The 23,023-nt window shown below is 32.7% G+C and overlaps 1 protein-coding gene across 4 annotated transcripts in view; it reads right to left on the bottom strand.

Annotated features, from left to right (window-relative positions):
• LOC140446903 (putative inorganic phosphate cotransporter) overlaps positions 1-23,023 on the bottom strand; it is an 82,949-nt gene that overhangs the window by 14,734 nt on the left and 45,192 nt on the right. For all 4 annotated transcript variants that reach the window (XM_072539489.1, XM_072539488.1, XM_072539491.1 and 1 more), the window contains exons 4-6: positions 12,966-13,278; positions 8,693-8,910; positions 4,976-5,125 (exon numbers count right to left, since the gene is read on the bottom strand). In XM_072539489.1, coding sequence (XP_072395590.1) covers positions 4,976-5,125; positions 8,693-8,910; positions 12,966-13,278 — 681 coding nt within the window. The remainder of the gene's footprint in view (positions 1-4,975; positions 5,126-8,692; positions 8,911-12,965; positions 13,279-23,023) is intronic.

Raw genomic sequence — 23,023 nt, forward strand, 5'->3', positions numbered from 1 at the left:
GAACTTCAAGAACTATTTAGTATTTTTTAAATTTCTTTTTCTTAGGGTGCCTGTCCGTTCCGAACGTTGGCGATCATTCTGCCTATGATGACTTTGTTGGGTGCTATACGAAATAGCTGTGTTGAGGTATTTCTATATCATGCTCTCAGGTTAGCAAGCCAGGATATTCTTCTTCATCCTGGGGCTCTTTTTCCCTCAATTTTACCTTGCAAAATACATTGAAGTAACTCGCATCTGCCTTGATTTCTCATTATATGTCCCAAATACTGGAGCTTATCTTCACGATGTTGAACAAATCCGCAGTTGTGTTCATCCTCTGCCGTACTTCTTCATTGGTGACTTTGTCTGTCCATGGTATCTTCAGGATCCTTCTGTGTGAACATAGCTCAAAAGCCTGAAGTTTTGATAGGGCTTCCACCTTCAATGTCCATTTAAATTTGAAAAAAATTAAAATTAAAATTGTAAACGAACTTGAACGAACATGATTATTATTGAAATGTACACTTTAAAGTGAACTTTAATTTAATGTTCACTTGAAACTTATTACGAAATCTGGCGTAAGAATGCAGAATTTGGGTTATGTTAGTTACTTCTGCTTTATTATGATATAAATCCACTTTTCTCGTTGCATTAATTTGTGCTTTGAAGTTGAAAACCGATAGGACTTGAATTTAATATTTTTTGTTATATTTTTACAATCTATAATACAGCATTTACGAAATCCCGTTTTCTTTAGTAACTACTTATGAAATATGCTAACAAAGTTGCAATATTTCACCGCTGCACGCGGACGATCGTTTCTCGTATCCCCTCCAAGTATAGTGAATACTAGCGTTGTATTATTATTTCTCTATAATAAAATGAATAATAGTAAACTGAAACTTGGCTCTAGTCTACAGTCTACTGTATCACTTTTTTTTTGACCTTTTGACCTCAATATAAATATACGTTTGAAAACAGTAGGTATTGTGTCCTTCTTATTCCAAGGTTATCAAAGTACTTAGCATCTGCTGACTACTAACAGTATCAGATGCCTTAGCTAGATTCTGGAACATCTCTAACGTAAGAGATCATCTTATACTAGTATGTTATTATCTAGGATCTTATGTAAATAAATTAGGTATTAAGAAAAAAACGATTTCCGAAGTGGAAATTCAAACGTCAAAATAAATTGTGGTTAATTCCCAATAAAAATAGTATACCATAAATAATCGGTAACGTTCGAGCATCTGAAATAGAATATACCTTCTTAACCCTTCAGTACACGCGCGGATTACATACGTAATCCATTGAATTTTATAATTTTGCTATTCGAACTATACTATATATAAAGTTGCCTTTCTCCTTATACTATCAGGGCATAGTATAAGGAACTGTTTCAGTATGCGACTGTCGCTTGATGTGTGTAGATGTAAGAAATAGATTGTGTTCTATTACCATTGTAATCCACGCGTGTACTTACGTAACCCTAAACTAAAAATTATATTTTGTATTTGGCGGTTAAGGTAAGTTTTCTGCAAGAAAAAGAGTAACAAATATTTATTTTTTATTTTTGTTTTAGTTATCAGCAATATCCCAACCAAAAAAAGTAAGATTCAGCTCTAATTTTGAAAAAATGATGATGGAATGGAATAATGAAATAGATAACCAACAGGAGCCGAATATAGATGGTAGTGACGACGACAGCTGCTCAGATGACTATAATGTTGAGCAATATGTATCTGATGATGTTCTAGAACAAGAATGTACCATGTCTGAACAAGAATCGGAACCATACTGTGATGAAGAGGTTCAAAGGGAAGAAGATGAAGAAAAAATAATTTCAAAATACTATCTTGGCAAAGACAAAAAAAAAACAAAGTGGAGGAAGATGTGTCTTGTGCCTACTTCAAGAACTTGTGCAACAAATATTATTTTAAAGTTACCAGGACCAATAACAGAAGCTAGAAATGCAAAAACACAGTTTGAATGCTTCAAATGTATGCTAGATAATAACGCCAAAGAAATTACACGTTGTATCAACATCTATATTGAGAAGGTAAGAGCAAATTTCCAATGCTACAAAGATGCTAAAATAACCGACATCGAAGAGATTTGGGGACTTATTGGTATACTCTTTTTAGCATGTGTTCTAAAATCTGACAGACTAAATGTTTTGCAAATGTGAAATAATAAGAAAGGTACTGGTGTTAAAGCTATTTACTTGACAATGTCTTTAAATCTTTTCCGATTTCTACTGAGATGTTTGACGACATCAAACATCTCAGATGTTTAATTTTAGACAACAAAGGATGGATAAACTTGCTCCTATACGAGACATTTTTGGACTTTTTATTAAAAATTTTCAAAAAAATTTTACACCTTTAGAATATTTAACAGTTGACAAGCAATTACTTGCTTTTAGGGGAAAATGTCAATTTCGTCAATACATCCCCAGTAAACCATCCAAATATGTTATAAAAATATTTGCGTTAGTAGATAGCAAATATGCATATACCTATAATATAATAGGAGATTTACTGCGGAACACAACCAACTGGTACTTTTGAAACTGATTGGAATTCCATAGAAGGAACTGGCAGAAATGCAACCATGGATAACTGGTTTACCAGTATACCTTTGGCTATAGACAATCTTCAAAAGTGATTAACTATTGTTTGTACAATTCCTAAAAATAAGAGGGAGCTACCACAAGAATTTATAACGCCTATAAACAGAGACATACATTCTTCACTATTCGGATTCCTCCAAGAAAAATGTATCTTGGAAACGTACATTCCAAAAAAAGTAAGGTCATATTAGCTGTTTCTACCATGCACCATGATGACAGTATTGATCCTGAAACAGAAAACAAGAACAAACCCGAAATAATAACGGATTACAACAAAACAAAATTCGGTGTGGATCTGATTGACCAGTTGTGTTCACCATATGATGTTTTCCTAAACTCTCGGCGGTGGCTATTCACCGTGATCTTTAGTTTATTAAATATATCAGGAATTAATGGATTTTCCCTGTATAAGGCTAATAATGTCACTGCATCGCTCCCAAGAAGCATTTTTCTTCGGGGCATTTCGTTTGAGTTAATAAAACCACTTATGTTAAGGCGACTAGACAACACTCACACATCAACAGAAATAAAAGAAAAAAATTCAATTTCTGTTAAACATAAATAAGGAAACTCCTAAAGAAATTCCGACTCGATCTTCGGTCGTTAGGTGTTGTCATATTTGTGGACGAGCAAGGAATACGAGCACAAGAAAAGTGGATTGTCCAGGACATTTAAAGCAAATATGCAGTCTGAATCAGATTAAGATGTTATATTTAGGATATTATAGAACCTAGTTTGGTTTGTAATGTTTGATTATAGGTAACTTTGATTTATAGTATTTGTTTTTTAATTTTCATTGTTTTATTTATTTTTTTTAATTTAATGTACATTTTACTTATAAAATAAAGCCAATTATAGATTGCAGTGGTATTATTAAAACCTCATTAAAACAATAACACTATTTTCAAATAATATTGCTTTTCCAGATTATAATAATATTATCCTTTTCAATCTGCCATTTTCTTGTCAGCAATATTTTTTTAATCTGTCCTTGTAAATTGCATTTGTAACATCTTATAATTCATAATTCATAACTCATAAGTTTACATTATTTGTTTGGGAAAGTATTTAGTATTTATTTACATATTTTACATTCAATATTTTTATTACTGTACTATAATATGATCTTATTATCTTATTATTTTTTTTTATTCAGTAGAATCTCATTGTTAAACTGGCTAACACAAGTAATCTGTTTTTAAGTTCAAAGAAATTGACTTGTCTTTGTTATTTCCATCCTCACAAATCACAGAAAACGTTACAAAATATCAAATTTCTGTGAACCATTTAGTTAGATTATCGCCATTCAAAAGCGCAGTACAATAGAGTTGACTTCTACGGACCACCTAAGAACGGTTGTCAGAGGATTTTCTACCTATCTCAAGTCCCTTTCAATCGAGTAACGTTCTGTAATCATCTCGAGTTTATCGGTGACGTCCCTTTTTTATGCCTCGGCGTCCTTTTGTGTCGCGACGCTCAGATGCTACAATTCTACTGCTTGCTACAATTAATACACCATATTTCAAAGGTAAGTGTTTTTTCTTTGTACAGATAACAGCAATGAGTTAAGCCAGGTATTCTTCGTGATATTTAATTAATTGGTAATTTATTCACAATAAAAATATTGCGCTTTTCTTCATTATTATTATAATTCATTTAACCAGCGACCTCGAGTTTTACACAAAACAACATTGATACAAATTAATTAATTGTTCAACATTAGCTTTCAATTAATCTTGTATTACGATACAAGTATCAAAAGTAGAGTAGCATCCAACTTTTTGCAATAAGTGTCAGACAGTTTACATTTGGTTTACATTACTTACAACTAACATATGTTTACATCTACCGTTATTGATGTGTCGACACAAGTTGCTAATAGTTGAAATATATATCGCTGATATAAATTTTTCACTGTTTACATTAGTAAAGATTTATGTCTGACACAAATTTCATGCAATAAGTGTCAGATCTAAACCTACTTTAAAATCACATTGGTTTGCTGAAAGAAAGTTAATCTTTGAATGTTGATAGGACATGTAATCAACCGAAAGGAAGGCATGCCATTCAGAAAAGTTTCCAACAAAAGAGTACCGGTGGCCTGACGAACCAAAAAAAGACCCAAACTTAGATATTTAAACAGCATAGAAACTGAAATAATATCTATGGGAGTTGTAACGGTACTGATTATGTTAAAAACATGCTTTCTTTAAGTATTATTTTCACTGATTCTCCTTTACTTTCAAAGATTACAAAATATTTTCTTTTTAATTACCTAATTCTCATAAGCTAACAGAGTTGACTTGTAAAATTCTTTAATACCCTAGTAATAAAGCACACTAAAATACTATACTAAACACTTACTTCTTTTATATCAACCTTTAAAACATTTTTCATATAATTCGAGATTTCGCTTAAGATCAATACGAATCCAAAAAAGCTTCCAGCTTTTGAACATATAGTGGACCATACACAAGATGAAGTCAATATCTTCCTCCATGGTGTTAAATACTTCTAAAATATGATAATAATATGTAAGTTACATAGTCTAGAAATGTAAATATAAATGTACAGTTTTAAACGTTAATGTTTGTTTTTCTCTGTTACCCTTGTTGTCTAATCCGCTTTTATTTCACGTATCACACGCTCCAATTGGACCAAAAACAAAAAAGATACAATATAATGTCCTTTTGGCAATGCTGTCACGTTTTTTATCTGTTATCCTCGGTGGCCAATCCCCTTGCATTTGAGCCCTCGTACATCAAAATCGATACAATAATAACGAAAATACGATATAGTGCCCTTTTGGTAATAGTGCTATCTTTGATTTTGCTAGAAAAACCATGTTTGCCAGCCCCTCAACTTTCCAACCAACCATCTTAGGTCACGATCCGACAGAAAGTTTTGACCTTACCACAAAAAGCTCAAGAAATGACCAGAATGGACCTTGGCGATTTTAATAGTTTCCCATAAGAAAACATGAGGCGCCTCCACCATATACGCAGAATCAGTGCTGCCTATTTACTACATTTTATTTATATGAGTGTACAATTAATGGTCATGTACATATGCGAGAACATTCCAATAATTTCAGTTGTTGGGACTGTATCAATATGGTTGGTTTAAAGAGGTAATTAAATGTCATACACAGTGACAGTGTATATGGCACTGTTTCTGTTTAACTAATCGTTATAACTAAGAAAGGGAAAAAAGAATTTATCTTCTACCGGTGCTAAATTAAGAGAGGCGAAAAAATAACGTCTGTTATTTACGGGACCAATAGCTAAGAAAGGCGAAAAACATCTCTGTTGTCTACTGGAGCCAAAATCATAGAGAGAGATTTTTCATTTGCATTGTACAAGAATGTCTGTACTTCTCGCAGGTAGGGATAAAAATTGGCAGGAGGAATTATTACTAAGGATTGGTTTAAGTATTCGGTTTAATGTATATCGGTATTCCACCGATTTACATTAATGCTGTAAGGGAGTTGTACGATGATATGACGAGTGTAATAAAGATTGGACAAAAAGTGACAAAAAAGATAAAAGTGACCAAAGGACTTCGCCAAGGCTGCTGCATTGCACCTACACTCTTTAAGATTTATTTGGAGGGGGTTTTGGATATTTGGAAAAGAAAATGTGAACCTATGGGTGTGAAATTGGAGACCATACACTGTACAGCTTGCATTTTGCTGATGACCAAGTAATACTTGCAGAAGATCAAGATGATATCCACTACATGTTACGAAAAATAGATAAAGAATATACTAAGTGGGGCTTATCAATTAATCCATCAAAAACAGAGTACGTAGTAGTGGGAGGTGAAGGAAAGCACTTAGAACTAGGAAGCAAACAAATTCAAAATACTGATAGCTATAAATATCTCGGTGTAAACATTACAAACAATGGTCGGAATACAAAAGAAATAGCTACTAGAATTGGTCAAGGAAATTCAGCAATACGTCAACTGAATAGTATACTTTGGAATAACCACATCACCCGAAACACAAAAATTAGGATATACAAAAGTATCATAGAAAGCATTGCTACATATGGTTCAGAGCTTTGGGTAATAAATAAAAATGACGCATCCAAAATAAAAGCAATGGAAATGAATTATTGGAGAAGATGTTGCCAACTCACTAGAAGAGATAGAGTAAGGAATACTGAAATCAGAGAGCGTATGGGCATAGACATTGACGTCCTGGAAACTATAGAATGCAAAAGGCTGAAATGGTATGGCCATGTAGAAAGGATGAATGATCAACGATGGCCAAAGAGAATATTACAGTGGATCCCCACCAACCGCAGGAAAAAGGGAAGACCAAGAAGATCGTGGAGACAAGAAGTAAAAGGTGCAATGAAAGATAGGGGTCTACAAGTAGATGACTGGAACGATCGCAAGCGTTGGAAGCTAGGTTGCGAGAAACGGCGGCAGCTGTAATAAACTCGTTATATATATATATATATATATATATATATATATATATATATATATATATATATTATATGGTTTAAGTAATGATTTTGATGTAGAGGTTGGCAATTATAGAAATAATACAACGAAAAATCAGAAAATTATATAGGTATAAACTTATTAAATACTACGCTAAAACTTACAACTAAAATTCTACAATTGCTAATAAATCAGAGGATAAGTTTAGCAGATCAAAAACAGGGTTTTCGTAGTGAAAGATCGTGTACAGATGCAATATTAGCTATAAAGCAAATTACTGAGAAATCACTAGAATAAAATAGACCGGCATTTCTGTGTCCGATTGGCCTAAAGAAAGCTTTTGACAAAGTAAGACTTAAAGGTGTATTCCCTCTTCTGTATAATATAGAAGTTCCCATAAATATTATAAAAACTATCGAAAACATCTACCAAAACAACAAAATGAAAGTCAGAATAGATGAACAACTTACAGAACCTATAAAAATAAAAGAAATAAGACAAAAGGATTCATGGAGCCTAATGCTCTTCAATTTAATCATGAATAAAATCATATAAAGCGTTAACAAAAGAAGAGGATACAGAATGGGAAACAAAGAAATAAAAATACTCTGTTACGCAGACGACGTAATATTGATAGCCCAAGATGAAGATAGTCTGCAAAGATTGGTCCACAGATTTAACATAAGAGCAAAAGAATTTAATATGACAATCTCATCTCAGAAAACTAAAACAGTAGTAGTCAGCAAAGAACCAACTAGGTGAACCAATAGATATTGATGGCATCAGTATTAAACAAGTAATGGAAATAAAATATCTATGAATTACACTGTCTAGCTATGGAGATCAAGTACAAAAAGCAAATACACTGGCAGGATGCCTTAATAACACTATATGGCGAAACAGACACATTAACACTGAGATGAAGACAAGAATTTATAAAGCCTCAGAATATATGAGATTATATGTCTCAGAAACAAGACCCGATACAGCCACAATGCAGAGATGAGAGTACTGAGAAGGATTACAGGAAATACGCTGAGAGATCGAAAGAGAAGTAGAAGAAAATGTACGTACAGTGTATAAATGAACGGACACAACCTAGAAAAGAGAATAGAATAACCACATAAGCAGAATGGAGGAGACCCGTGTCATCAAAATAGCAAGAGATAAGTCACCAATCGGCAGAAGAAATATCGGACGACCACGCAAAAGATGAAGTGACAACCTTCCATAGAGGTTGATCCGCCAATGAACAAGCAGAATTGCTTATAAAGAAGAAGAAAAAGAAGGAGAATGCAACGAAAAATATAATATTGTTTTTCGCATGTGAAAAATGTATTTGCGATCGCTTTGTTTGCAGTTCAGTTACACCAATGACGTAGTTACCCAAATAACTTTCCCCATTCCAAGTGTTCTCTCGGGGTTTAGAGACACCGTAACAATCTTATATTGTAACATAGGGCACTGTCTATAGGATATCTTATAACGTACTGAGACAATTTTTTGGTCGTTAAGAATTTCGGTTACCTTACTATTTTATATACAGCCAGCGTAGGCTTGTATTCTTGATACCATCGTGTTTATAAAAAAATATATGTAAAACAATAACCAAATTGATTTTCATACCCTCTTATGATTCTGCGATAAACTCCACTGAATATAATACCTTTCTTCTTTGGTAATTGTAGAATGTTCCGCAGGACTATTACTAGCGACACAGGCAAAAAGTATACTCCATAAGAGTCCTATGGTACTGTAAATATAGATTACTAAAGGCCATCCAAAACGGCTAGCTGCCAATAGTCCACTCAAAAACATTGAAACGATTATCCCGATTAAATTACCTAAAAATTTTTTAACGTTTTAAAAGTCTTATTAAAAACAATAAAATATAAATTATTTTTAAGATGGACATTTAAAATATAAATTTAAAACATTTTAACATTTAAATTTAAATAAGTACCTAATTGTAAGTGACGAATGGGTTAAAGCTGATCTAGAAAGTCATTCAGCTCTGCCAACGAATCCTACCTCCTACGTCAACGAAGACATAAGTCGCGCAATCCTCTGGCAATATATAGCGTATTATGAGAGTACGTTATATAGCAGAAGGAGAGTGAAAGGCGGCACCAGAACTACAGACAGAAATGAAATAATACAACTCGTGACTAAATTCTACATCGAACTATACAAAACCCTTGAAACGCTTAAAGAAGCAATCAGTAATCAAGAAGATGTACCAGATGTTCTTACGGAAGAAGTAGAATCGACAATTACAAAAATGAAAAGCGGTAAAGCAGCTGGAATAGATAGAATAACAGTGGAACTAAACACGCTGGAAAAAAAACCTGGAAAATTTTAGCAGGCATATTTACGAATTGCCTAAGATCAAGATGCATACCAGATCACTGAAATACAGCAAACATAATTTTCATTCAGAAGAAAAAAAGCAAACAGTATATTAAAAACTACAGACCTATAAGTCGACTACCAATCATATACAATATATTCACAGCAATATATTACAGATTACTAAATACATTAGATGCTGCACAAATATTCGAATTCATCACTTATTTAATATGAAATAGCGCTAGTGTTAATCTTTCGATAACCTTTTCGAGAAGGCTTTCGATTCTATATATCCAAAGGGAGTAATAGAAGCTTTGACCAATCAAGGCATTGGCAAACTGTACATAGAGATTTTAGCAAATATATACAGACAAGCAAAATTTAAAAACACTTTAGAATTTCCCACTACCAGAGGCGTCCGACATGGGGACACAATATCACCAAAGCTCTTCATTGCAACTCTAGAAAATATATTCAGCAGAATGAACTTGGAGAACAAAGGTCTATTCATTGATGGATAATACCTCGGCCATCTAAGATTTGCAGACGACATAGTTCTGATTGCTATCTGAATCCTGCAGAGCTACAAGAACTTATAAGCAACCTAAATGTAGCTAGCTGAATGAAGGTGGCCTAAAAATAAATTTGACAAAGACAAAAACCATGTACAACGAGCTAGTTGATGTGCAAGATGTAATAATAAACAGTACTGCACTTGATACAGTAGACGAGTAGGTATCCCTGGGACAATTATTACATAAATCTGGCTCCTTACTCACAGAAATCAACAAAGGAATGAAACTGGCTTGAGCATCTTTTGGTAAAAATGCAGTTATATTAAAATTCAGGATGCCCCTCCACCTGAACAAAAAACCATTCGATCAGTGTGTACTACCAATCATGACATACGGATGCAAAATTTGGTTCCTAAAGGGAGATATAATAGCGAAACTCAAAGGTCAATGGAGCGATGCTTGCTAGGTATAACAAAGAGAGATCCAAAAAGAATAGAAGTGGATCATATAAAAAACCAAGGTCACTGATCCTTGAATTAAATTAATAGTATATATAAATAAATAGTAATCCATAGAATTAAATCTTAAAAATGACAGTGAGTGGGACATTTTCAGATATTTGCAGACACTTTCCTAGGGCTGTTCTCTGTTATAAAGCTGATGATGACAATGATGTCGAAACCTTTCCTTAATTTTATTAAATATATTTTTTTACATTTTGTGGTTGCAGTTGGGAGATTAGTAATTCTAATGGACCTTTCACGTAGATCCCCATTCAGATCTCGTAAACCACCAATTGCTTTTCTGGTTATCGTGGACCCTTTAGTCTAGGGTGTAGCATAATATAAATGTATATTTATTTTTTGGATTTTATTAAGTCTTTAATAAATATGTTATGGATTGTTATTTTTAGAGACTTTTATGTTTTATGTCAATTTACAAAAAAAAAAATTTAAAAGTAAATACAGTAAAACCTCGATATAACGGACTGCTTCGGGGACGGAGTGTCCGTTATAGCCGAAAGTCCGTTATATAAAAATATGTTTAAAATAAATCAAAAAACTTTTTTTGAAAATATGTATATACACTGTATTTAGACATATGTATATAAAAAATACAAAATACAAACAAAATTCTATTTAGTTGTCTTCGGACATTCGTCGTGAAGTGATATTGCTGTTGATATCGACGCGCTTGATGTCGGTAATCCTGTTTTGAAAAAGGAATTAAGTTTCGTTTGCACTTTCGATGTTTTTTATTTTTTTATGATCAACTCGCTAAAATTACGAAAATGCGAAAATACAATTGAACTTCGTTATCTGATGAATAATCAATAAATATTATTAGATCGTCGAGATGCGATCTTACCTCTGATAACTTTATTTTTGGCAGTGTTGTTTTGTCGTCTTCGCTATCTTCACTTTCATCCTAATTTTTTAGGTTCATAACTTCATCTGCTATTTCACTTTGAGTCATGATGTTTACCCAGGGTCACCTTCATCTACTTCTAGCCATTGTAAAACATCTTCCTCAGCTACATGTTCTCCAGCATTATTATGTATTGTCCTACAGAAATCAGTAACTTCCAACCCTTCTAAATCTAGGTCTGCATCTTGGCCATCAAACAAATTCTTCCAACCTTTGTTTAATGTTTGCTCTTTTATCTCCTTCCATGCTCCATCGTGCAATACAACCATTATTTTGTCTAAAAACTTTCTGCGATATATTTGTTTGGTTGTCAAAATTATTCCCTGATCCATGAGTTGAATAAGTGATGTATTTTTTGACAAAAACATACAGCTAAAGTTGCCATCTTCTGAACGTAGCATATTTTTAGAGGAGTGAGCAGGAGGGTTGTATAAAAGCACTAAACATTTCACGTCTTCTGACGGTATCCCCAATTTTTTCTCTTGAAATTTTCTTACTAAAGGTACAAATTCTTTGAAAAACCAATTTTTGAAAATATCCGAGGGGAACCATGCCTTCTTAGAGCTATAATATGAAATGGGCAGACGATGCATTATATCTTTTAAAACTCTAGGTTTACGAGATTTGCCAACCATTACAGGTATCAATCTATGTGGTCCATCGGCGTTAGCACAAAGCAGTGCCGAGATCCTGTTCTTGCTGATTTTTCTTACAGAATTCGATTTTTCATATTTGGAGGCTTGTGTGCTTTCAGGCAATGTACGCCATCACAAACCAGATTCGTCAGCATTGTAAATCTGAGATTCTAATAGCATTTCGTTACTTATATGATCCGCTAATTTTTGAGTTAAATGTTATATTTCTTCTTTTGGTGCACTTGAAGCTTCGCCGTAAATTCTTTTATTTATGATTCCGTGCCTTTTGCGAAAGCGCCAGAGCCATTCATCACTTGTTCTGAATGGTATGTCCATATAATTTGATAATTTAATTGCAGCAGATTTTAATTCGACTGAATGAACCGGGACCCCACTAGAACGTTGTCGGCCGTACCATTTTACGATTGCTTCTTCCAGTGAAGTTTCATGAGCCAATTTCATTCGTGTTCTGAGATTGCTGTTCTCTCCTACATCACACATGAATGAAAATTTATTTATTTTGCTTTTGTTTTTTTATGTCCGAAACATGCTTTTTTATGCCATATTGATTACATAATATATGAGATATTCTCACTTTCTGTCTCTTACCTAAAATGTGTAAATTTATATCTCATATCTCAACAGTATACTATGTATGTGATAAAATATTATGTTTCTCTTACTAATGCTTTACTTAGTTATTTTTCAGCAAAAAAATATGTGTCCTCTCATACTAAATTTTATCGAAATTCTTTGTAAAATACAGTATGGGACGGGTTAAGCATATATACTATTAATACTACGTTTTTATTTTTTTTTTACATTTGACCGGATTTTTTGTCCGTTATATCTGAAGTCCGTTAAATAGAGGTCCGTTATATCGAGGTTTTACTGTATAAGAAAATTGTTGGGATTAGTTATTTTGTAGTTAATTTTAATAACTATTCTGAATTTCTTTTTAAAGGTTACCTGAAAATACTAATCCCATTAACCTGCATCGTTCATGTGGCGGTACCCATTTTCCATAGAGGTTAAACTGACAAGGACTAATGGTACCTAGTGCAATACCTTGAATTAATCGGCAGATTATTACACCAGTAGATCCAAAATTGGCCGCTGCTACAGGTATTAGGAATCCAGTAATAGAGCAAGTTATCATCATGGATATTAATATTCGTTTTACATTATAACGTGATGATAGCCAACCAGCGAATAGTTGAGGAATTGCCAGACCCCACATATAAGCCGATAGGATAATACCCTTGTTTTTCCAATCGTAAGTCTAAAAAAATAAAAATGTATATTTAAACAATATGATTAAGAGTAAATACAACTAAACAACATTTTCTTTTATGGTCAGTTTGAAAGTAAAAATATTTAAAATTGAATTTTTAGCAATTATAGGATATTATCTTCCTAAACCTTTATTGCTAAATTCTTTAGCAAAGAAATTTCGAACAATGTTAACTTGTTCGACTGCTTTCAGATTATTTCATGTTCCTTTGTTTCTCCTGTTTTTCTTAATAATTTCTCCTGCCGGACATTTTTTATCATTTTCTGTTCTACAACTAATTTACTTTGTAATAGCTATTTGGATCACTATTAATTTTAGTATTAAAACCAGTTACAAAATTTCATGAAATGGGATCAGTATAAGGAAGCGTGTAATGGAATACACAACAGTAAATAAAAAAAGAAAGTGTGAAAAACGTGTTAGGACTGAAGCGACCGAAGTAAAAATTTTAGGTCATGTTAATTTGAAAGCTACTTTAACCCTTTGATTACTGTGGGGACATATATGTATCAGCCTCAGCGGATTTCGAAAAATCTGCTGGCATCTGTTTGTCTCCAAAGCCCATGTTATTTGAACGCATCTGTATTTTTAGACATTCCTTACTCATTACTTAGTATTATGCAACCTACATATCATGTCTGCAATCTATAAATTGATGTTAATTAACCACGTGCATCAACAACTCGTAAATAATACAATTTTAGTAAAGAAAAAGTGGCTGCTCTGTTTTTTAACCGATTATATCTAATTTAGTTGCTGATTAACACAGGATAGTGATATATATTGTTTATTTTTGATATTGTTTTTATCGATTTTACCATAATTTCCAAATCTGACTCTAGTGTCCTAGTAGTAGTTTATACCGGGTCGTGTTTATCCCATTCGTATTGTTTGGTTGCAGACTTACTATGGCATGTAAACGTTTTCTAACATAAAAAAAAATTCAAGAAAATAAATCTGAGGAACAACCTTATGCTGCGCCAGAGTCTGATTATGTACCTGGTGACAATTCTGCCTCAGATTCTGATGAAGTACCTGAGAATACTCCTGACCGTTTGGATGTAAACATTACTGCTTTCGACGAAGAAAGTTCTGATAACGTGGAAATATCTAAAGATGGGTCTGAAAGAAATGAATTGACTGCACAATGGAATACATCAAATACAAACTTTTGTCCGAAAAAAAATTCCTACCCAGAGAAATGGGATAACAATACTAAATATTGATAAAAATTCTCGTCCTGTTTTGATATGTTAGATATGTCCAGATATGTACGAAATGATGAAAGTGATTGGTTGTACTATGGTTATGTGTTACAATAAAGTATCATCTATCTCACACTACTGGTCACAATACGAATCACTTTCGAATTCCCTCATAAAAAAAGCTACTTCAAGAGATCGCTGTTTATTCTTACTATCTAAGTCCTACTATAATAATCCTGAAATAAATGGTAATACATCAAAAACATGCTATACCGATGAAGTGGTTTCTTGTTTGAAACAAACTTTTATAAAGGCAAGGACTGAGAGTTCCCATTAATCCATCGACGAATCATTGACTAAGTTCAAAAGAAGCAAAAGAAGATCTGGCAGTATCTTCCTACGAAGCCAGTAAAAAGAGGTATAAAAATGTGGCAACGAAGTTATTCTTGCACAGGATATATATATATATATATATATATATATATATATATATATAAATATATATATATATATATATATATATATATATATATATATATATATATATATATATATATATATTGTTATGGATCAGTTTATCGATCAGAAATAGAATAAAGAGTTTTTTTTTATTATTTTAATATACCGCGGGCATATAAGTTAAAATACAACCCTGTACTTATTTGTAACCGTTAGAATAAGAAAAGACATTGTTTCCGTGACGGACTAGTTTTTCCTTGAAGGACTAAGTGAATAGTGAAAGGACAATGGAATTCGTGTAATTATATATTTAAGGAATAAACTTTGTAATTGTATTTTGCGGTGGACATTTTTCGAAAGTAAATAAGAATTAGATTTAGATATGAGATAACAAGAATTTGGAAGCTTATTTCGGTTGAAAAAGGCAAAATTGTTAATGGTTTCTGAAAAGTAATTTGAGTGAAATTAGTTTATTTGTTTTAAATATTATGTTGGAAATTTTCTGAATCGAAAATTAGTGGGAAAGATGAATGCTTATGATTGGTTAAAAAGGAATGATGGGGGATGAGAGAGTTTGAGAAGGTTGTCTGGGGAGATTAAAAAATTTATTATGTTACCGGCAGACCAGAAGAGAAGACGTGTTTTTTCGTGTAGTCAATCGGAGTAGGAGTGTTTTTCGTTTGTTAGTGAAAAAGGTGGAAGCTGAGAGCAGATCAAAAACGAGAAGATTAATACCTCTTTTGAGTCTGCATAGTCCACGAGATCTAATTGAGAAAGAAAGGAGAATTTGTGAATAAAGAGTACCGGTCAAAAGAGGCTTGGGCTTGTGTTTTTCGGAGGAGTAGTTTGCTGGTATGCGGTTTGGATCGAGGCTGAGAACGGAAAAGATTTGATGGTAGCCGGACATAATCAATCAAGGAAGGAACTGTGGTTTGATCGAGAGGAGACATCATTGGTGTAAAAAAAATAAAGGTCAGTCAAATAATTTGAATGAAAGAAAACTTTAAGACATTCTAAAGATAAAATCAAATATAAGCATACGAACTAAGATTCCAAGTTTTAAAGAGTTATTTTTTTTGTGAATAAATTATATTTTTTATATGGTAAATTTTTTTGTAGATATTATTATAAAGCAGATCAATAGATAGTTTGTTAATTAAAATTAAATTTAGAGTATAGGAGTTTGTTGGGAAAGATAATTGTCCACAAAAAGTTATTTATTAACATTCACCGTATTGCTTATTGAAATAAATAATGATTTGTGTGCATATTTATGTTGTTTTAATGTTAATTCCGTTTCCTGTTTTATCCCGATTCTGAGCAACTAGGAGATACTGAACCCACTAGAAGAGATATATAAAGTAAACTGATTAAAGTAAAATTAAAAAGGCACCCTGAGAATTTTTAATAGTAATTGAATTGTATGACTCTGCATAAATTAGTGAACTAATTAATTAAATAATCGGATTAATTAAATTAGTCTAAATCAATAATAAGACATCATAAAGCAGATCACAACAATATATATATATATATATATATATATATATATATATATATATATATATATATATATTTATATATATATATATATATATACGATTTTAATATTTACTCGGGAAAAGAATCCATACCAACTACTGGCACTCTAGGAGAACGAGTTGTTGAAACTCTAGCCAATACCATACGGTCACCAGATGTGTGTATATGCTTTGATAGATTTTTCACTTTGTTCAACTTACTAAACACCCTAAATTTTCTATGTTTAGTAACCTGTATGCGACTAAAATGAAAAATACGAAAGAAGTGATGGAGAAAACGGGAGAAACAGCTGATCTCACTTGTCCAGCAACAATTATTTTTTACAATAATTTTATGGGAGGAGTAGATTCCGCTGATCAAAACGTTAGCACATATGATATAGACCGAAAATCTGCAAAATGGCAGAGAAAAGTTTTTTTATAGATTAGTTATATACGCTATTGTAAATTTACAAGGATTTGCATTAAAGAAGTGTACAACACAAGAATACAAAATTTTCAGTTTTGAAATTTCTGGTGCCACTAGCACAACAGCTAATTAAATTAGAAAGATCGAAATTAAATGTAAAAAGACGAATAAGTGGCAGTTCAGGAAGAATATTTAAACGACAGAAACAGATGATCAACGTTGGAGACCATTTACCACAACAAATACCTACTAGGAGAAGGTACTTTAGATGTTCACGAAATAAATCAAAAACTCGGACTACGACTATTTATACAGCGGGGAATGTGCCTTTATGCAAAAATTGTTTTTTCCACATCATTAATAAGAAGTAATGATTTTTTTGTGTAATGTTCTTTTTTATTTTGAATATAAGTTTGTTTCTTTACTAATGGGATTTATTTATCCCATCATTTAGCACTTATGGGACACATATGTTCCATGTCCTTTCTAAGGATACAAGAACACGCAACAATGTAAAAAAATCAATCGTTTTGTTAGGTCTCTAGGTATCAACGAATATCATTAAAGTCACTTTAAACAGTTTTATTTAGCTATAATGAAATCATTCATGAAAGGTTTCAGTACTAAACAATAGCACAAGTATCTGATTTTTCGCGCACAACTATTCGCAGAGTACTAAAACATTACAAATTTTATCCCCACAAAATACATTTGGTACAGAAAATAAATAAAAATAATCCATAAAGGTGACTACAGTTTTGTGAGATTATGACTGAGAATACAAATAGTAATCCAAACTTTCCTTCTGTTTAATATTTGTTTCTCGGATCAAATGGTACTGTAAATCCACATAATTTTCTATATAGTGCTGATAAAAATCCTGGAGTTTTCAAAATACCAACGAAATACCAACAGCCGCTGAAATTAAACGTTTGGGTAGGAATTTATGGCGATAGTATTGTTAAACCATCCTTTTTTCAACAAAATTTGAACGGAGAGGCATATTTGGAATTATTAGAGTAAACTATTGATCGGATTTTGACCGATATAATCACCGATCATTAAATGATAATAGGTAATCAGAAGATGCTTTTTTTGTGAACAAGACGGTGCATCTCCGCATTATAGCATAAACGTAAAACGATACCTGAATGAACGGTTTTTTAAGCGATATATTGGGACGAATTGGTTTTATTTAATGGCTAGCTCTTACGATTTAACTCTCACGGACTTCTTCTTATGGGGTTGTTTATTAAGCAAGATTTATAATATTATTTCCGCTCCATTAGAAGAACTAAGACGACCAATAATGCATGAATGTAGTCTATTAACCCCTGAAATGCTTCAAAATGTTCGTCGTAATTGATGTGTTGATGGGTATTATTTTCTAAAAAATCAGATACTTGTGCTATTGTTTAGTACTTAACCCTTTCATTAATGATTTCATTATAGCTAAAAAAAAGTTTAAAGTGACTTTAATGATTTTCGTATATGAAATGCATCGTCGATATAAATCAGTTATTTCCGTTATAAATTTATGAATATCCTGGCTACTACGAAGTTTCCTCAATAATAACTGTTTCGCTCCTTGTGGTACAAAACTGCTATTCATATGTTTTTGAAGATTAGATTTTCTTAACTTCAGAATAATATCAGTAGCGATTAAATTGATATCAATTTCGACCTATAATCAGATGTTTTAAAACTTATATTATGCATTGATGTGTGAGAAGTGAAGTGTTTTGTACAGAAGTGAAGGAAAAATGCAAAGAAAAGAAAAAAAGCTTACCTGAAATACATGTCAACCAAAACACAAGAGGCATACCATAATTACAAGACAATTAGAAACGAAACACATGCACTTGTAAGAAAAATTAAAAATGATCACTGGGAACGCCATCTAATCAAAGGAAATATGGCGCTTCATAAGAGGTCAAAGAACCAATAGAACCAATAGAACCAAAACACATAGAAAAGGATACGTGGATTGACTACCTAAAAAAGCTCTATGCAGAGGAAGAGCAAACGACGCTAGAACCGGATACACAAGAAATTACCACAGATGATGAACTTAATATAAATGTACAGGAACCAGAACAATATTCGGAAAATACTTGAAACCATCAAGAACAGAAAAGCAGCAGGTAAAGACGGGATACCAAACGAATTACTGAAATATTGTGGAGCAGCAATGACAGAACAATTAACAACATTAATTAATAAAATTATAAAGCACAATAAAATACCGAAAGACTGGAGAACGAGCGAACTAATTCTACTATTTAAAAAAGGAGATAAAAGAGGTATAAACTTGTTAAATACTACGCTAAAACTTACAACTAAAATTTTACAACTGCTAATAAATCAGACGATAAGTTTAGCAGATGAACAATAGGGTTTTCGTAGAGCAAGATCGTGTACAGACACAATATTCGTTATAAAGCAAATTACTGAGAAATCACTAGAGTATAATAGACCAGCATTTCTGTGTCTGATTGACCTAAAGAAAGCGTTTAGCGACAGAGTAAGACTCAAAGATGTAATCCATCTTTTGTATAATAGAGAAGTTCCTCTAAATATTATAAAAACGATCGAAAACATCTACCAAAATACCAAAATGGAAGTCAGAATAGATAAACTACTTACAGCACCTATAGAAGTAGGCAGCGGAATAAAACAAGGGGATTCATTGAGCCCCATGCACTTCAATTTGATCATGGATGAAATCATCAAAAGCGTTAACAAAGGAAGAGGATACAGAATGGGAAACAAAAAAATAAAAATACTCTGTTACGCAGACGACGCAATATTGATAGCCCAAGATGAAGATAGTCTGCAAAGATTGGTCCAAAGATTTAACATAAGAGCAAAAGATTTAATATGACAATCTCATCTCAGAAAACTAAAACAATAATAGTCAGTAAAGAACCAACCAGATGTAAAATAGAAATTAAACAGTAACGGAAAGAAAATACCTAGGAATTACACTGTCTAGCTATGGTGACCTGGACAAAGAAGTGAGAGATCAAGTACAAAAAGCAAAGAGACTGGCGGGATACCTTAATAACACTATATGGCGAAACAAACACATTAACACTGAGATGAAGTCAAGAATTTATAACGCCAGTGTAAGACCAATAATACATAATGCCTTAGAAACAAGACCCAACACAGCCACAAGCAAAGGCTACTGGAAACGGCAGAGATGAGAGTACTGAGAAGAATTACAGGAAATACGCTGAGAGATCGAAAGAGAAGTGAAGACATTAGAAGAAAATGTAACGTACAGTGTATAAATGAATGTACACAAAATAGAAAAAAAGAATGGAATAACCACACAAGTAGAATGGAGGAGACCCGTGTCGTCAAAATAGCCAGAGATAAGTCACCAATCGGCAGAAGAAGTATCGGACGACCGCGTAAAATATGGAGTGACAACCTTCGATAGAGGTATTAATCCACAAATGAAAAAGCAGAAATGCTCATAAAGAGGAAGAAGAAGAAGATGTGTAAAAAGAGGATGTAGTCTCTTTGACTGCAACAGTTAAATAATTAAAAACATGTTTTAATAGATGAAATACTTGCAGTCGCCGTTACACCAGCCTTGTGTTTTGCAGACTTCAAGTCATGTTTAATATCTGCTCGCCCACCGTGCGCAACTAATAACTCTGAAAAATATCGCTGGGATTTCACTACAAAGCTTTTTTTTATAAAAGGATAATCTTTGCAGTTCGCTTGTGAATTTATAATTTCTTTTTGACATTTTAAACTAAACAAGTGATTAGAGTATACTGAGAGCGAGCAAAGCGAAAATAATTGAGAAACAAATAGTTCAGTTGTCAGATAGTTGACCCCTAAAAACCATACGAACAAGCTGAACTTTGCCAAAAATATTAATTTTTGGACCCCAAAAAAGATGAAAAGGAGTTTATCACTTTTACCTACGGTCATTCCCTCGTCACATTTGTTGCCAAACCTCTAAACTAAAACTTCATGCTATATGTTTTGAAGGTTAGGCTCTAGTAATCGAAACTTTATAGTCGCCAGTCAATAAAAGGGGTATATTGTATTGATCTCATAAAAATCATAAAAAGTGGCAAACATCGCGCCACGTTTATTTATTTGACACCTTTATAAAATCTAAATTTACTTGGGGAAAAATACAAAAATTGCATACGAAAGCTAACTTTTTACCTTTAAAACGCATCTACATTTTTGTCGATAGGACATTTGGATCAAAAATATCGAATTTTTACCGTTGAGCTGATACAAATTTTATTGAACATTGATTTCGCGCACGAAGCTAACATTCAAAATCGCCGTTCGCTTCAAGCAGGCATTGTTTCTTAGAGAACAGTGTTATTCTACAGAAAAAGTGCTAAATAACATTTTTGTTCAAAATTATCTCAGCTATATTTTTTATTTGCAACTTTTCTACGGCGTACAGATTCTTGGTAAATCGATTTTTTTTTTGCGTTTTTACCCCTCTAAGAGGGCGGTTTTTGGAGGAAGCCCAGGGATAAAAGTGGTAAACTTTTTTGCTATTTGTTTAGGGTCCCAAAATTAATATTCTCAGCAAAATTCAGCTTGTTCGTATGATTTTTAGAGGTTGAGTGGCATTTTCGTCTTTGATGACTGGAGTAAAAGTGCGGAGTGGAGTTCGGGCAGAGTGCACACGTACCTCTCATTGTAAAACGGGTTTACACTAACGACCAGTGACCACTATTGAATTTATGGTTTCTCTGGTTGTGGCACAACCAGGACAAAATATCAAATCGACCGGGACGTCGGGACTGATTTCTAAAACCGTGACAATCCCGGATATACCGGAACGTATAGTAGGTCTAAATTTAAACATTTAATTAAATAATTACAGCTGACAAGTAAACTGTTTTGAATTATATATAGTCACTAAAAACAAGGACATTTAATCTCACTAAAGAGTTCGATATGTGGATACTTCAAAATTACCTAAAATTTTGTAGATGGGAGTATAACCAACGAAAAACTCTTGAAAAAAAGTGTCATATTTGGTCTATTTGTTGAGAGGTTCAAGATATTCCATAGACTGGTATAAAACCAAATCGAACTTGTGTATCTGAGATTCAAGAGAAAATATCTGTAACTAAATATCTGGAAGATCTGGAATAAAAACACTAGGAAAAATTCGTGAGTAACATTTCAACATCAAATAATTACTATACACTATCATAAGGCAATAATTACAAACAAAAGCAGGGATTAAATAAAAATCATGGAATAAAAACAGCAAAAAGGAGTAGAATACCATCAGACTGGCCATGTAACAGGTCTTACCAAACTTGAATAGTTGGTAAACTATTAAAAATTGACTTTAAGTTATTTATTTATAATTTATACAATTTTTTGCGCTTAATAAATCGATTTATTTTATAAAACACGAGAATAAATATTATAATATTACGCCTCACACATTGTAAAGGTAATATTTAATTTGTCGTATTACTCCAGTCGTCAGAGACGAAAATGCCACTAAATCTTTAAAAATCATACGAACAAGTTGACTTTTGCTGTGATTGTCAATTTAGGTACCCCAAAGAGGTCCAAAAAAGTTTGTCGCTCCTACCCCTGGACTTTCCCCTAAAACCACATTCTTAGGGTTGCAATGGAAAACATCGATTTACCAAGAATCTGTGCGCCGTAGAAAAAAAAGGTCCAAATAAGAATTGTAGCTGAGATAATTTTGAACAAAAATGTTTAGTTTAATGTACTAAGACATATTCTTGATAAATTAATTTTTTTCTTTCTTTCCTTACGGCTTTTTGAAGAGAAGTCGGGGGGTAGAAGTGGTAAACCTTTTTGCATCTTTTTTGGGGTCACAAAATTGACATTCTTAACAAAATTCAGCTTGTTCGTACAATCTTTAGTGGTCAAATCTCTGACGACTGGACTATACACTTATGTTAACATTTCTCGTAGTTATACTTGACATTGTAAATAAAAATCATACATCTAGGTAGGCAGATTGCGTAAACAGGCAGTTAAAATTATCATAACTGGTCACGTTTGAAAAATGATTTACGTGACTTAGGTCATATTCTGAGAAACCATATTACAATTAATTTTCATTCTGTTTATCC

Source organism: Diabrotica undecimpunctata, chromosome 7 (genome assembly GCF_040954645.1).
Source record: "Diabrotica undecimpunctata isolate CICGRU chromosome 7, icDiaUnde3, whole genome shotgun sequence".
NCBI lineage: Eukaryota > Metazoa > Arthropoda > Insecta > Coleoptera > Chrysomelidae > Diabrotica > Diabrotica undecimpunctata.